Source organism: Bufo bufo, chromosome 3 (assembly GCF_905171765.1).
Source record: "Bufo bufo chromosome 3, aBufBuf1.1, whole genome shotgun sequence".
Taxonomy (NCBI): Eukaryota; Metazoa; Chordata; class Amphibia; order Anura; family Bufonidae; genus Bufo; species Bufo bufo.
The window spans coordinates 598,152,358-598,169,845 of record NC_053391.1 but is presented as its reverse complement, the minus strand read 5'-3'; the positions used below and the strand labels follow the sequence as shown (position 1 = coordinate 598,169,845).

The 17,488-nt window shown below is 43.8% G+C and overlaps 1 protein-coding gene across 1 annotated transcript in view; it reads left to right on the top strand.

Moving 5' to 3' along the window:
* Positions 1–17,488, top strand: part of LOC120996158 (electroneutral sodium bicarbonate exchanger 1) — a 247,924-nt gene that overhangs the window by 139,000 nt on the left and 91,436 nt on the right. The window contains exon 6 of the mRNA XM_040425910.1: positions 13,258–13,446. Within this exon, the coding sequence (XP_040281844.1) occupies positions 13,258–13,446 (189 nt within the window). The remainder of the gene's footprint in view (positions 1–13,257; positions 13,447–17,488) is intronic.

The window sequence follows — 17,488 nt, the reverse complement described above, 5'->3', positions numbered from 1 at the left end:
TAAGTTGTGCAAAAAGTCATGAAACATTGAACAGTTGTTCATGTTCATGCAAAAGTTTAGAGAAGAAGTTCACCTGCAAAGGTTAAAGTGCATTTTAGGTTCATCCTGAAATTTCACCCCCAAAATGTCTAAACTACTAAAATATTAAAATAGTTTTACTGTGCAGTGAACGCCGCAAAGGAAACAAAAACAACAAAAAAAACTATTTGCCATTTTTTTAGTCACCTTGTCCCCCAAAAAATGGAATAACAGTGATCAAAAAGTTGTACGTACCCAAAAAATGCCACCAATAAAAACTACACTTTGTCCCACAAAAAAAACAAGCCCTCATACCAGTGGCGTACATAGGTAAGAAATAAGGGCCCCATAGCAAGGATCAAACCCGGCCCCCACACAGGACAGAAGGGTTTCTGCCTAAACCAATGGGCTTTTTTTTTTTTTTTGCCTTATTTGCTAAAACTTGTTCCTTTTGATCAGGGGTCAGCAACCTCTGGCACTCCAGGTGTTTGTGAAACTACATCTCCCATCATGCACACTTGCTTGGCTGTTCTCTAAACTCCCACACAAGTGGAAGGAGCATGCTGGGAATTGTAGTTTCACAACAGCTGGAGTGCCAAAGGTTGCTGATCCCTGCTTTAGATGGTAGAGTCCAGACAAAGTTTTCACCCCCAGTAGAAGGCTGGATGATCCCAACTGGGCCCCCTCTTGCCCTGGGCCCCATAGCAGTTGCATGGTCTGCCGCTATGGTAGTTACGCCCCTGCCTCATACAGCTCTGTAGACAGAAATATAAAAAAAGTTTTTTTGTTTTTTTTAATTAATAAAACAAAATAAAAACTATACAAGTTTGGTATTGCCATAATCGTATTGACCCACAGAATAAGGACATTAGATCATTTTTATTTTTCCTGTTTTCCAATACAAAACATGGTAAATTACATGGTGCCATAAAAAAATGCATTTCGTCCCACAAAAAATAAGTCCTCCTGTGGCTATGTGAATGGGAAGTTTAGGGTACATGCACACGGTCAGGATTCATGTGCGGAGAATCCGCACTGAAATCCGCAGGTGTTCGCAGGGAAATCTGTGCGGTCAATCCACATCAATTGGTGCGGATTCAGTGCGGATTTTACTAAGTGAGTGAAGGAAATCTGGTCAAGAAAAATAAAATAGATTTACAGGTCAAATTCCGCGCGGAAAAAATCTGCATCGTGTGCATTGAGAATTTCAATGTACATGACCTACGGTGCGGATTTTCCGCACACAAATCCGCGCGGACATTCTGCACGCAATCCTGATCGTGTGCATTTAACTTAAAAGGTTACAGCTATTAGAATGTGTGGAGGGAAAAAAAACAAACCTTAAGGGGTTAAAACTTAAAATAAACAAAATTTGATTAATCCTAACATACTCATACATATAAGGTTTTGAGGAAAATGAAAGACATATAAAGGTTTACAACATGACCTCCCAGCTCTCCTGACATGTCTGTTTTACGCTACTTAGGCTGTTCACTCTGTCGGATCCATCCTGCCGCTATTTCGCCGGACCGCCGCGCCGTCCCCATTGACTATAATGGGGGCGGGGGCGGAGCTTCGGCGCAGCACGGCAGTGAACGGCGAGAGGCCGCCGGACTAAAAGTACTACTTTCACCCCCGTCCCCATTGTAGTCAATGGGGACGGCACGGCGAAATGGCGGCAGGACGGATCCGTCCTGCTGTTAGTGTGAAAGTAGCCTCAATAGGTTATTGTACTCCTCATGAAATAATTCTGCAGCACATTTTCTTGCAATTCTGAATAGTGCCGTTACTGTATTATTCCTCCTTGAAATACATTAATAAATGGACAACTGGGCGTTCCCATTCCCCTCCAGGAGAAATAACAGAGAAATAAAGCTCCAGCATCCTTATGGGGAATGCGGTGGTTTCAGAGAACAGACATGTCAGGGATGCTAAGAGGTCCTCGTTCAAAGTTAGATGTGTGGAATGCTTATATACATCAGTGTATATCTTTACTTGTAGGTTTTATGTTGATGCACCATGTCGGGAGTACAAAGGTCCATTTTGATGTTTCTGTGCAGAACAGGGAGTATGTTTGGTATTTTGAGCACAGAATAGAAAAAGAATTATCAAAGCAAGACAACTGATTGCTTCTTTGTTGGCTTGGAGACTGTAATAAGTGGCCTTGGGGAGATTATCCAAATCCTTTAATGTGATCCAGCATCTTCTTTGAAGACTCACTTGTGTATTGCGATGTGTAGTTGAAGCTTAATGCACACATTGTACCGTGTTTCATATAAATGTATTTAAAGTGACTAAATAATAGCTAGTCAGTCTGCAGTGATGCGAAAGCTACAAAATAGACTTTGTTAATAACATAAGGCAGTAATATACAGTATAAAAGGCAGCAGAACATATCCAAAGTGTGAAGGACAGAATCATAATATTCATGTCGGCCAAGTCGGAAATAGAACTACATTGAAACGATTGCATACGAACAGTGCCACGCATGTGATGCAAGGTGTGATTTATATAGAGATATAGATATAAAGCGAAAAATACAGTGTGTGTGTATATAAGACCTACCTGAATATAAGACACACTCCAGGTTTTAGAGGAGGAAAATAACAAAAAAAAATATTTTCAACCAAAACATATTTTCAACTAAAACATGTTCAGTACATGGGTGCATATCTATGGATGAGGGGGGTTATAGTCATATAACATAAACATTGTCCAGTGACCTCCCTCATCCATAGGAATGCACCCATGTACTGCAGTGCATGGGTGCATACCTATGGATGAGGGGGGTTATGGTCACATTTAATATACACAGGTCAATTATGGTACAATCCCTGGACAGTGTTCTATATTCAATGTGACTATAACCCCCCTCATCCATAGGAATTCACCCATGCGCTGCTCCACGTGGTTGTTGTCCTATGGATGAGGGGGGTTGTAGTCACATGTAATGCAAACACTTAGGCCAATAATAGTACAGCTCCTGGACAGTGTTTTATATTAAATGTGACTATAACCCCCCTCATCTTAGAGTGCTCCCATGTGCTGCAGTACATGGGTGTATTCATATAGATAAGGAAAGGTTATAGCCATTTGTAATAGGCCAGCCCTTGAGCTCCCCTTCTTTATATCCAGGCTGTCACTCACCAAGTCTCAGGTGGAGACAGCCCAGTAGTCCCAGGGGAAAGCAGTGCTGACTCGGTGTGCCAGAGGTTCAGTAATGCAACTGACTAAACTGATTGGTGGAGGCGGCGGAGCAGCAGTTCCCGCTGTGCTCACCACCAATCAGCTCAACATACAGGGCAGCAGTGCCGGAGCGCGTCACAGTAGGGTAGGGAGGACAGCACAGCGTCAGTGCTGCTAAGCAACATCAGACTAAGCGCTCACACCGTCCTATTAAACATGCCTGCTGGCGGCATTTAGCTTCAATGACCGCCGCCTGCCCCACACTTCCTACTAGGGAGCACCGCCTCACATTATTAACACTGATATCAGCCTGCAATGTGATGGCCATATTTCTTGGCACGTTCGCTTTATAAGACGCATTGACCTTTCCCCCCCACTTTGGGGGGAGGGGGAAGAGCGTCTTATAAAGCAAAAAATATGGTATGTGTGTGTGTATATATATATATATATATATATATATCTATCAAGTATTCAGCAACTGTGAACGGCATAGCACTAATCTGTAATGGTGGGAGCCCGCGGCTGATGAAGCGATCCAGGCTTCAAAAAACTATCAATCCAGGAAATCCGCGGCACTTCCTTCTGGAAAAAAGTGATGTGAAAGGGGTGTACACATAACATATTTATGGCATGTTTCATATCAATCAATCAGTAACATAATTAAGTATCAAAATACATGATTAAAAAGCCAGTAAAGTTCATATACACATTTAATGTATATCAAAAAGTCAGTGTTGGTTAAAGGGACCATAAGTCATATTTCCTCTAATTCCAACAATCAACAGTGCCCAGGTGATGTGCATAATTAACTTAATTAAAAACAATAACTGAGCGTTCGTGACCTGATTGGGATCCAAGCTGCTCACGAGGGTCTGGCGTGGTGCAAGCACAACTGCGCCTGCGCGGCTTCTCTTAGTAACAGCAATCTTCCGGGCCTGCAAGTCAGCTGATCGGAAGTTAGAGGGTCAGGTGATCTGGATCCTTAACCACCTCAGCTCCCCTAGCTTAAACTTAAAGGGAGTCTGTCACCAGATTTTGACCTAATAGACCGCTTACATAGCGCTCTAGCATAGCAGTCTATGATTCTAATGATACCTTTGATGTTTGCTTGTGAATTTCCCCAAGGCAAAAACGGACTTTTATTCATATGTAAATTAGGGCTCGCAAGTGCCCAGGGCGGCGTTCACCTCGTTGGAGCCCAGGCTGTTCTGCCTCTTTTCGTCATATCCCCGCCCCAGCCTCTTCCTCTGCCCGCCCCGCTCTTCCTTTGCGTCCTCCTTCTCTGCAGCGAGATAACGCGCCTGCACTATCCATTGCTTGGCCGGGGCATGCGCACTGCGATGCCCATTGTGGGCACGGCATCGCAGTAGCTACTACGCATGCGCCAGCCAACGGCGAGAAACAGCGGCGAGGAGGCGGACCAGAGACACCCACAATGGGCATCGCAGTGCGCATGCCCCGGCCAAGCAATGGATAGCGCAGGCGCGGGATCTCGCTGCAGAGAAGGAGGACGCAAAGGAAGAGCGGGGCGGGCAGAGGAAGAGGCTGGGACGGGGATATGACGAAAAGAGGCAGAACAGCCTGGGCTCCAACGAGGTGAGCGCCGCCCCTGGGCACTTGCGAGCCCTAATTTACATATGAATAAAAGTCCGTTTTTGCCTTGGGGAAATTCACAAGCAAACATCAAAGATACCATTAGAATCATAGACCGCTATGCTAGAGCGCTATGTAAGCGGTCTATTAGGTCAAAATCTGGTGACAGACTCCCTTTAATGACCAGGCCACTTTTACAATTCTGCACTACACTACTTTCACAGTTTATTGCTCGGTCATACAACTTACCACCCAAATGAATTTTACATCCTTTTCTTCTCACAAATACAGCTTTCTTTTGGTGGTATTTGATTCCTGCTAAGATTTTTCATTTTTCCGATATTAATCAAAATAGGCTGCAATTTTCTAAAAAAAAGTGTATTTTTAACTTTCTCTGGTTAAATTGTTCAAATATAATTACATTTCTATACAAGTTTGTGTCAGAATTTATTGTGCTACATGTCTTTGATAAAAAAAAATCCAATAAGTGTATATTTATTGGTTTGCGCAAAAGTTATAGCATTTACAAACTATGGTACAAAAATGTGAATTTCCGCATTTTGAAGCAGCTCTGACTTTCTGAGCACCTGTCATGCTTCTTGAGGTGCTAGAATGCCAGGATAGTATAAATACCCCCCAAATGACCCCATTTTAGAAAGAAGTCACCCCAAAGTATTCGCGGAGGGGCATGGTGAGTTCATGTATGATTTAATTTTTTTTCACAAGTTAGCGGAAAATGACACTTTCTGTGAAAAAAAAAATAATTATAAAGTTTCCATTTCTGCTAACTTCTGTCAAAAAAAATAAAAAATCTCCCACGGACTCACTATGCCCTTTAGTGAATACCTTGGGGTGTCTACTTTCCGAAATGGGGTCATTTGTGGGGTGTGTTTACTGTTCTGGCATTTTGGGCAGGGCTAAATTGTGAGCAACCCTGTAAAGCCTAAAGGTACTCGTTGGACTTTCGGCCCCTTTACGCACCTAGGATGCAAAAAAGTGTCACACATGTGGTATCGCCGTACTCAGAAGAAGTAGGGCAATGTGTTTTGGGGTGTATTTTTACATATACCCATGCTGGGTGAGAGAAATATCTCTGTAAATTGACAACTTTGTATACATTTTTTTAAAAAGGTGTCATTTACAGAGATATATTGAGTTGAACGCATTGCACCCGCACTGAATACCGACCCATTCATTTCTATGGGGCTGTTCACATGAGCGGTGATTTTCACGCATCACTTGTGCGTTGCGTGAAAATCGCAGCATGCTCTATATTCTGCATATTTCACGCACCGCATGCCCCATAGAAGTGAATGGGGTTGCGTGAAAACAAGTGCGGATGCAGTGCAATTTTCACGCACGGTTGCTAAGAGATGATCGGGATGGAGACCCGATCATTATTATTTTCCCTTATAACATGGTTATAAGGGAAAATAATAGCATTCTGAATACAGAATGCATAGTAAAATAGCGCTGGAGGGGTTAAAAAAAAAAATTAAAAAAATTTAACTCACCTTAATCCACTTGCTCGCGCTGCCGGCATCTCGTCTGTCTCCTTCTTTGCTGAACAGGACCTGTGGTGAGCATTCATTGCAGGAACAGGACCTGTGGTGACGTCACGCCGGTCATCACATGATCCATCACATGATCTTTTACCATGGTGATGGATCATGTGATGACCGGTGTGACGTCACCACAGGTCCTGTTCCTGGAATGAATGCTCACCACAGGTCCTGTTCAGCAAAGAAGGAGACAGACGAGATGCCGGCAGCACGAGCAAGTGGAGTTAAATATTTTATTTATTTTTTTAACCCCTCCTGTATTCAGAATGCTATTATTTTCCCTTATAACCATGTTATGGCACAAAATGAACGGCACAGATTTCTTCATTCGCATCGATCAATGTGGATGAAAAAAAAAAAGCTGTGATCGCTAATAAAGATCCAAAAAGCTCAAAAGTGATCTTTATAACGATTTTACGGTGTTTTTGCAGTGATCAGAAAAAAAACATTTCTGTCACTGCGGTGGGGCGGACTGAACGCAAGTGTGCGTACAAGATCAGGCCTGATCAAGCAAACACTGCGTTTTTTGTAGAGCCTAAGGTGACCCTAATGTACTGATATAGATCTGTTTGCGATCAGTCTTGATCACTTATAGATACTATATAGTACTAGTGCTGATTAGCAACAGCGATGACGCTAATCAGCGACTAATCAGGGACTGCGGTGCGGTGGGCTGGGCGCTAACTACCTAACAAGTGGCTAACTAACTGGCGGTGATAAGGGACCCTTAGGCCTCATTCACACGTCCGCAATTCTGTTCCGCATTTTGCGGAACGGAATTGCGGACCCATTCATTTCTATGGGGACAGACTTTGTCCCGCTCGGATAAGAAATTGCGGATCTGCACTTCCGGGTCCGCACTTCCGTTCCGCAAAAATATAGAACATGTCCTATTCTTAGACTTACAGGGGGGTGATCAATGACAGGGGGGTGATCAGGGAGTCTATATCGGGTGATCAGGGTTTAATAAGGGGTTAATAAGTGACAGGGGGGTGGGTGTAGTGTAGTGTGGTGATTGGTGCTACTTTACAGAGCTGCCTGTGTCCTCTGGTGGTCGATCCAAGCAAAAGGGACCACCAGAGGACCAGGTAGCAGGTATATCAGACGCTGTTAACAAAACAGCGTCTAATATACTTTTTTGGGGTTAAAAAAAATCGCATCTACAGCCTGCCAGCGAATGATCGTTGTTGGCAGGCTGTAGATCAACTTGTTTACCTTGCGATCCTGTGAGCGCGCGTTCACAGGAAATGTCGGTTTACGCGAGATGACGCGCCGATTCGTCATGGAGGAATAACCCGGCCGCCCGCAGGACGTATCCCTGTGTTAGGCGGTCGGGAAGTGGTTAAGTCACGTGAGGCATATTGATACATGTTGCTACGACAACCATCACGTGACTCAGGTCCTGCAATCTAAAGGTCAAAGATTCTCTATCTGGCCGTTTCACTCTGGTATTCACGTTCTTCCCAAAGTCTAAACGTCATCTGAAGTTCCGGATCATGGAAACACCATCTCTATTACAATTATCATTATTAAACAGGCATCAGGTGCAGATATGATTGCTCTACCTACGGGGTCATCAACATCTGTAGAGATTGCTAAATCCCACCAGCTGTATCCGAGGGTAGCAAAGGCGACACTGCACTTGTCCCCAAATGCAGCGTCAAGCCCTGCTCCCCCCTCCCCCAATACAGTAGAATAAAAGTATCTTGACAGGGAGGATCAACCACCACATACAGCAGTCCTGGCGACATAAATGCTTGGCGGCCCCATCACACACTGTCATCATGGGTATTCATGGACGCGCATCAAGCTCCCATAAAACGGGGCTCTAGCGTATCAAATCCACATCCCCTTTGTTAATCTACTGACCATCTGCAGCTCACCCCTGTCAAAAAAGTACAATAGGTACACAAGGCTAGATTCCAGAACCTCAGATGACCCAAACAAACAGCCAGCGACCTCCCATTGGTGATCAGTTCCCATCACCACATCCCAACTTGTATCAATTCCATAGTTGTCCAGCATCATCGTGTGTGGCGAGGATCCCAAACACTTCTATGTCCACCGAACGCTCAGATTTACATAATCTGCAAGTAAAAATAATCATAATCAGGGAAAAGCATTAGAAACAAAATCTTCTTTCCAAGCACCCCACATATAACTAGCAGGTAGACAAAACAGGATCCGGGACCACATCAAGACAGAGCGCCATCTAAGTACATATCCAAGGTCTGAACTCAACATTTAATCCCATTGGTTTTAAAGTATTCAATTTCATGGTCCAAAAGATCTCTCTTTTCTTTAAAGATAATACTCTGTTCCCACCTCTCTGTGATAGTGGGACATGGTCCACGAGCATCCACTGAATGTCTCGTTCACCATGTCCCATTTCTGTACAATGCTTTGACACTGGTAAATCCATCCGCTTTTTATGGATGGTGTAGCGATGGTAATTAAAACATGTCTTGAAATCAAGTGTAGTTTCTCCTACATACAATAATGAGCACGGGCACCACAACACGTATATCACAAACGACGAATCACATGTCAAATAATGATTAATTTTGTATGTAGCCTTAGTTTTTGGATGTATAAAACCTCCTCCCTTCTGTATCTGTTTACAATTGATGCAATTCAAACATGGGAAACATCCCTTCCTAGGAAATTTTAAGAAGGTTTGTCCCACTTTTTTCATTGGGCCTACATCAGCATGGACCAATTTGTCCTTCAAATTCCTGGGTCGCCTATAAGACATCAAGGGTGCATTCCTAAATTCATCAACCTCACTGAGACCATGTTTCAAAATGGGCCAGTGTTTGTTGATGATATTTCGGACATGGTAGCTATCTTCTGTATACTGTATACTTTTCAATGATATTCTAATTTATTGAGATGCACCTGTATTTATAGTATTTCTCTTACTTTACTGTCAGGGACATATGTGTCATTATATTTACTGTTAGTGTGTTTCTATACTGAGCAATGAGAGAAGAATTTCAGTTTTATAGGTTGGTTAGGTGGCGCCAGCAATGACAGACATATGCAGTTTTGTTTGACATTTCATTGGCTCTGTAGCCATTAAACACTGAAGTCTGATAATGCTGTTGTATTGATATTTGGTGCAATGTACAACCACAGTCTTTTTTCTCAGGGCGAGTTTGAGATGACTTTAAAGGGGTTGTCCAGGATTGAGGACTTTGTTCCATTAGTACAAGACAGACATACATATAACATACATCCATGTCCTACCTTTTCCACATGTTTCTGAAGCCCCGTTATCTTTTACGAAATTCTTAGCCGGAAGTGAAGTTTTCTTAGACTCCGTGACTTACCGGGTCCCTTGCAGGAGTGCTGAAGCCTCTTCTCCCGGCTGCTTAGGGAGCCCGGTGACGTCGGTGGTACTGATGAGCGGGCTAGGGCAGCGCTAAAGCCTGCGCATCAGAGCTGGTGACGTCACCGAACACACTGCCATGTGGAAGCCTCCTCTCGGCAGTGTGTTATTGTAAACAAAAGAGCCTTTGACCTGCGCCAAGAAGAGCATCGGAGCATGAACTGCTCCGATGCTCAAGTCAGGGGGGCTGCCTGGGTGAAAATAGAGGTTTGTCCAGGTTCAGCTCTGAACCCGGACAACCCCTTTAAATAAGGAACAGAAAATCACTTGTTTGCTGCAATTAGCTAAGTAAACACAAGACTACCCAGGATAACCCTGGAGGGCTGGACAAGCTCCATGTGAGTAGTAGACAGGAGACAATTATGGAATAGCTGAAGCCGTTGTGTGTCATGTCATTAAATAAGACAATATTACTTTCTCTAAATGCACGTTAGACACAATCTGTAGTGAGATTACTATGATGTATGTTATATGTCAGTTCTGTTGTTTCCACAGTAAGATATTAAAAATGCTGGTCTCTTCAGGCAGTCTTATGGAGTCTAGACACTTGTGTACCGTATAAGATTTAGCCAGTGGAAGATGTCTTCTGCAGAGTTGGATTTAGGTAAGGGCCTGGTATGGCTTCAGCCAATGTTACCTCGAAGCCTTTGTACCTAGTGAGTGGGGAAATCGGGGACATGGCACTTTTCCTTGTAAATTGGATGATCGAAAACAGCAGCGAGTAAATGTTGGTGTATAGTGCCAAATGATTTGCCATAATTTACTAGGGTAGTTAGTGGTAATACCCTTGGAGTTCAGAGCAGAGAAAGAATTAATGTCTGCATTCCTTGTGGTCTATGGCTAGTCAAGGGGTTGAAATATGAATTCTGGTAGTCTAGGGCAAAAAATAAAAGGTTAATGTAGTATACCTGTGGTCAGTAGGTTACTTCACAGCTCCAGGTTCCAGCATTGTCCCTATAGCAAGAAGGCTGAGACTAGAATAGACAGATATTCCTCTCTCACCACACTTCTCCATATGGTGACCCCTCTCCACGGTTCCATCTCTCACACACACTGCTCCATATGTTCCCCCCACTCTTACAGTCTGCCTGGTTCCCCCTCTTATGCACACTGTGCTTTATGCCCCCCCCCCCCCTTACAATGACCGCTCTCTATGGTTCCCCCTCATACATTCACTGCTTTATATGGTCCTCCCCTCTTACAATGACCCCTCTCCATGTTTCCCTCTCTCACACACTGCTTCATATGGTCTCCCCCTTACAATGACTGCTCTCCATGCTTCTCCCTTTTACACACATTGCTCCATATGCCCCCCCCCCTTACAATGAATGCTCTCCATGGTTCCCCCTTTTACAATGACCACTTTTTATGGTTCCCCTTCACACACACACACACACACACACTGCTCAATATGGTCCCCCATCTTTCAATAACCACTCCACATGGTTCCCTGCTCTCATACAGACTGTTGATTTTGGTTCCCACACTCATAGACTGCACCTCATTCCTCTTCAAGCAGATCACATCTATGGTCCACCATCCCTCTCACATTATACTTCCCATGTCCTTGCCGATTTTACACAGACTGCTCCTTATACCCTTAAAAATAAAATTTTAATTTAATTATGATAAAATGCGCTCTACAAATCAAGGCGAATACAAGAATGCAAAGGCAACGATATAGCCCAACTACCACTGAGCGTATAACATCCAATGGAAGGGCCCAGTGATGGAATGTATAAATATCAGAGATAAAGGCAATTTACCAGGGCAATGATAGTTGCAGGAATGGGAGGTCTGGGTATTATAAATTCAGGGGAGAAGAAGAGAAAAAAAAAACTCCCTTCCTATGTCACTTATTTATGCCTACTATATCTGACACATTTCTTCCATATATATTGTAGGACTTACAATATGCACAAAAACTACATTGATCTTACCGGTGTGGTTTGAGACGCCATTGTAACTGATATTTAGAATTCATCATTTGCTGCTTTTTTTTTTTTTTTTGCTGTATTTTCTAAGAGATTTTGACGCTGATGCAATAGAAAGGCCGCCATAGAAGGGTTGTCTGGTTTAGAAAATCTGTTTTCAACTATTAGGGAATTCGGAGTCAATATAGGAGACTCATTCTGTGATTTAGAAGCAATTGTGCATTAAACCACAGCAGTGAATTAGCATTTTGTTTTAACAGTCCAGGGCAAAAGACGTTGAGAGGAAATACTCTGTTGGTTGCTGTGACTGAGCAATTTTACTTTTTAACAGCAGCAGAAATTATAGCCATGAATGGCACATGGAGCTGTCCCAAGGATTAATCATGGCCGCATGATTAAAGGGGTTTCCAACCTTATATAGGGATGGTGTATCCTGCTTGTTACAGAGGTGGCTGCGAGCCACCGCTGCCCTGCTTACCTCGCCCCGCTGGCCTGACTCGCCTCCCACTGCCCTTTTTCTGGCCGGTCCGGCTGCCAGGTCTGTTCTGTCCCACAATATAGACTGCGGCCTGCTTGCGGGCAAGGCATATCCTCCTTTGCCTTTAAACCGCCTTCTACTTTGAACCCTAAGGCTAGGGCTACACTGCAACATGTGTCGCGTGACAAAAAGGGAACAACTACTCTGCGACATGTCATGTGACATTCATGCTGCATAAAAATTTTTGTAATGACAGTCAGTGGTGTCACATAGCGACATGCAACATGAACAGGCTGTGGCGCGACAGTCGCACAGAAATCCAACTTGGGTGGATTTTTTGCGACTGTCGTGTTGCAATCGCAGCATGTCGCAGTGCAACACCATGGACTATCATTATAAAAAATGTTGCGCGACACATCTCGCCGTGTATCCCTAGCCTAAAGGGCCAGAGCATGTATTGGAAGCTATTATTCAAGTATTCCAGTAGTCTGGGATACTTGAATAATAGGTTCTGAAGCTTACTAGTTCCTGCAGAGATGTGTATTTCTGTTGTCTGCCTGTGTATCTACCTCTGCCTGTTTACTGCCACCTGACCTGACCTATGCCTGACCTTCCCCTGCTTGCCCTGACCTCACACTGTTTACCGTTAAGCACATACTCTGCCTGCCCTGACCTTTGCCTGTCCCTGACTATGGTTTTTCCTGACTCCTAGGTAACCCACAATGGTGTCTCTGACTCCTGTGAGTCAGCTGTCAATCAAACTGAGACTACTCCAGGAGGTAGCAGCCTGGTGGTGTCCCTGCACTAAAGTCCAAATGCCTGTACAAGGGTTAAAGGGTAAATACTAGGGGACTGCCAGGATAACGCCCTTAGGGTTAGCTCTATGACAGCCCTATTACGACTCTGTACAAAACAGAGCATTAATACGGACATATGAATGAGTCCTAAGAGTCCTTCACTATCTGCCTAGTAAAGTAAATGACTGGTAGAATATCATTCCAAAAGCATGTTCAGATCTGTGTTAGAAATATTATGAAGTGTTTTTTAAAATCCAGTCACAAGATATATATATTTTTTTATCATTCACAATTTCAGATATGATCTTGGATCATCACGATTCTTCTGGGGAATTAGGAGATAATATTCGGGTAAAAGTAAAGGAAGCACTTTTGAAAAAACATCACCATCAAATTGAGAAGAAACGTAACAATCTCATTCCAATGGTGCGCTCTTTCGCAGAAGTTGGTAAGAAGCAGTCAGAGCCTCATTTATTAGACAAAAATAGTAAGTATCTCTGTTACCAGCTAATTATTATAAGAATTATACACAGATCATGTATGTCTGGAAAGATGTCACCATGTCACAAATACATAATGTATGGATTGCTTATTAATGGGATATTCCAGCTAAAAAAGGTGTTCCAAATCTTCTGGGTTCAGCAGATGGGACTTCTTATCAGCTAAAAGAGTTCTTGGAAATACATGCAGATGAGCCTAATCTAGCCCTGGTGTGGGATACCTTAAAGGCGTTTCTTCACAGGTCCCTACACTCCAGTATATCCTATATAAAAAAAAGATACTAAACTCTCGGAGATGATGCTGGAATCTCAGTGTACTGCACTTGAGCAGCAATATATCCATCACCCGACGGATACTAACAGGAATGCTTGGCTCTAACCAGGCAGACAATACCTAGCAATACTTTTTTATGAAACAGACAGTAATCAATCAGCTAATATACTGGCTTAATTAATCCACCATAATTCACCCTCTTCAACAATTTTAGCAGTCAGGAACTATTCAGGACAAGAATTCTGCACGCCCCAAGAAGCAATTCTCCACACTTTTACACACTTTTACCAAGATTTATATAGATCTAGCATAACAGCATCTGAAAGAGAGAGAGCCACATATTTAGAGGACATATCCCTACCCAAACTTACTATAACCCAAAGAGCTGAATTGTATCTACCAATTAGCCTGGAAGAAATAACACAAACTATTTCAGACCTTTACAACGGGAAATCTCCTGGCCCAGATGGGCTCCCCAAAGAAGTATATGCCAAATATGCGGAGGTATTAGCCCCTCAATTGTTATCCACCCTCCACTTGGCCTTGGAATTGTGACGCCTGCCGGAATCATTTATTAAAGCCACTATTATACTTTTACTCAAACCTGATAAAGATCCACTAGAATGTAGTTCCTATAGACCCATAGCATTGCTAAATGTAGACTACAAAATCCTGACCAGAATTCTGGCTACTCGTCAGGTAATTCTGCCATTGGTTCACCAGGACCAGACAGGATTTATGCCAGGGAAGTCCATTAGACGGGTTCAGGTAGTTACGCAGGTGGGATATTCTCTGAGTGCAGATTGGGCCCTAGCCTCATTAGACACAGCCAAGGCATTTGATTCTATAGAGAGGGCTTATTTGATTAACTGCCTGAGAGGATTTGGGTTTGGTCCACAGTTCCTCAGATGGATTGCTATCCTGTACAGCAGCCCGGTAAGCAGGCTATTGATAAATGGGGAATTATCAGAAAGCTTCCGTCTTTACAGGGGAACGAGACAAGGCTGCCTCCTGTCGCCGCTCTTGTTTGCCCTAGCGGTTGAGATACTGGCAATTAGAGTGAGAAGCAGCAACAACATAACTGGATTGACCATGGCAGAGAGAGAAGTCCGTATAGGACTATATGCTGATGATATCATTTTATATTTATCATCACCTGACACATCCCTTAGTGGTGCAGTGGCTTTGATAGATGAATTTGGGGAGTTCTCGGGCCTACGAATCAACTGGGAGAAATCCGTTTACATGCCTTTGGGCAGGGCAGACTGGACGGGTCCCTCCCATGTGGCACGACTAAAGGTGGTAGATACATTCAAGTATCTCGGAGTAAACATCACTAAAAGATACTCCCAGGCCCTGTCACTTAACATTTATCCCTTAACTGATCATAAAAGGAGCAAGCTCCAAAGCTGGAAGGCATTGTTAATTTCAGTAGCAGGACGTATTAAAGGGCTTCTGTCACCCCCCTAAAGTCATTTTTTTTTTTTTTGGCTCCTTAAAGGGCTTCTGTCACCCCACTAAAGTAATTATTTTTTTTTTGGGCTAGTTAAGTTACTTATCCTGCGATATATGAAAATATAATGGTGTTACTTACTTTGATTCAGCAGTTTCTTCTAAAAACGAACTTTTATAATATGTAAATTAGGTCTCTACCAGCAAGTAGGGCGGCTACTTGCTGGTAGCAGCTGCAGAAAACCGCCCCCTCGTCGTGTTGATTGACAGGGCCAGCCGGGATCTCCTCCTCCAGCCAGCCCTGTCGGCATTTCAAAAATCGCGCGCCTGTGTTCATTCTGCGCAGGCGCTCTGAGATGAGGAGGCTCGCCTCCTCAGCACTCCCTCAGTGCGCCTGCGCCGATGACATCACCGAAATAGAAGACGTCATGCTCTTACTTATTTTCGTTCAGTAGTTTCTTCTAAAAACTGACTTTTATAATATGTAAATTACCTGTCTACCAGCAAGTAGGGCGGCTACCTGCTGCTAGCAGCTGCATTCTCCTTTCATAATGACGCCCCCTCCTCATGTTGATTGACAGGGCCTGCGAACGCGCTCGTCCTCTGGCTGGCCCTGTCTGCGTTTTAAATCTCGCGCTTTCGCCGTACCGGTCTTTAGTCGGCACAGGCGCACTGATAGGAGGACGCTCGCTCGGCTGCTCCTTTCTCAGTGCGCCTGCGCCGGGTGTAGATGTGACGTCATCGGCGCAGGCACATTGAGGAAGGAGCGGCCGAGCGAGCGTCCTCCTCTCAGTGCGCCTGCGCCGACTGAAGACCGGTACGGCGCAGGCGCGAGATTTTGAACGCAGACAGGGCCAGCCAGAGGACGAGCGCGTTCGCTGGCCCTGTCAATCAACATGAGGAGGGGGCGTCATTATGAAAGGAGGATGCGGCTGCTAGCAGCAGGTAGCCGCCCTACTTGCTGGTAGAGAGGTAATTTACATATTATAAAAGTCAGTTTTTTGAAGAAACTACTGAACGAAAATGAGTATATTGATAAATCGCAGCATAAGGATTTTAAGGAGCCAAAAAAAAAAAATATGACTTTAGGGGGGTGACAGAAGCCCTTTAACTTAGTTAAAATGATTATTCTTCCCAAGGCTCTGTATGCCCTTCAACACTCAGAGGTGCACATACCCAAATCAGTGTTTAGAGATATAGATTCCTTGACCAGAGTTTTTATATGGGGCAGATCCCGCGCTAAACTAAGCCTGGACGCACTAAACCGCCCAAAACCAGAGGGAGGTATGGCTTTACCGGACTACTATATTTATTACCTGGCAGGCCAGCTGAGGCTCATCAATACATGGTATACATCTGAAGATCTACCCACCTCGGAGTACTTTTTTAAACGCTACCTAAACTGCTACACGTTATGGTCAGTCTTGGAAATGCCCCCTAAATTCCAGAAGCCGCTGCATAAATTGGCACAGACGGTCTGGAAAGAGGCTAAATCATTTGACCCAATTTACGGAAGTAGTGTCCGATATACAGTACAGACCAAAAGTTTGGACACACCTTCTCATTCAAATAGTTTTCTTTATTTTCATGACTATGAAGGCATCAAAACTATGAATTAACACATGTGGAATTATATACATAACAAACTAGTGTGAAACAACTGAAAATATGTCATATTCTAGGTTCTTCAAAGTAGCCACCTTTTGCTTTGATTACTGCTTTGCACACTCTTGGCATTCTCTTGATGAGCTTCAAGAGGTAGTCCCCTGAAATGGTCTTCCAACAGTCTTGAAGGAGTTCCCAGAGATGCTTAGCACTTGTTGGCCCTTTTGCCTTCACTCTGCGGTCCAGCTCACCCCAAACCATCTCGATTGGGTTCAGGTCCGGTGACTGTGGAGGCCAGGTCATCTGGTGCAGCACCCCATCACTTTCCTTCATGGTCAAATAGCCCTTACTTTCAAAGTTTTCCCAATTTTTCGGCTGACTGACTGACCTTCATTTCTTAAAGTAATGATGGCCACTCGTTTTTCTTTACTTAGCTGCTTTTTTCTTGTGATAATACAAATTCTAACAGTCTATTCAGTAGGACTATCAGCTGTGTATCCACCTGCCTTCTCCTCAACGCAACTGATGGTCCCAACCCCATTTATAAAGCAAGAAATCCCACTTATTAAACCTGAGAGGGCACACCTGTGAAGTGAAAACCATTTCAGGGGACTACCTCTTGAAGCTCATCAAGAGAATGCCAAGAGTGTGCAAAGCAGTAATCAAAGCAAAAGGTGGCTACTTTGAAGAAACTAGAA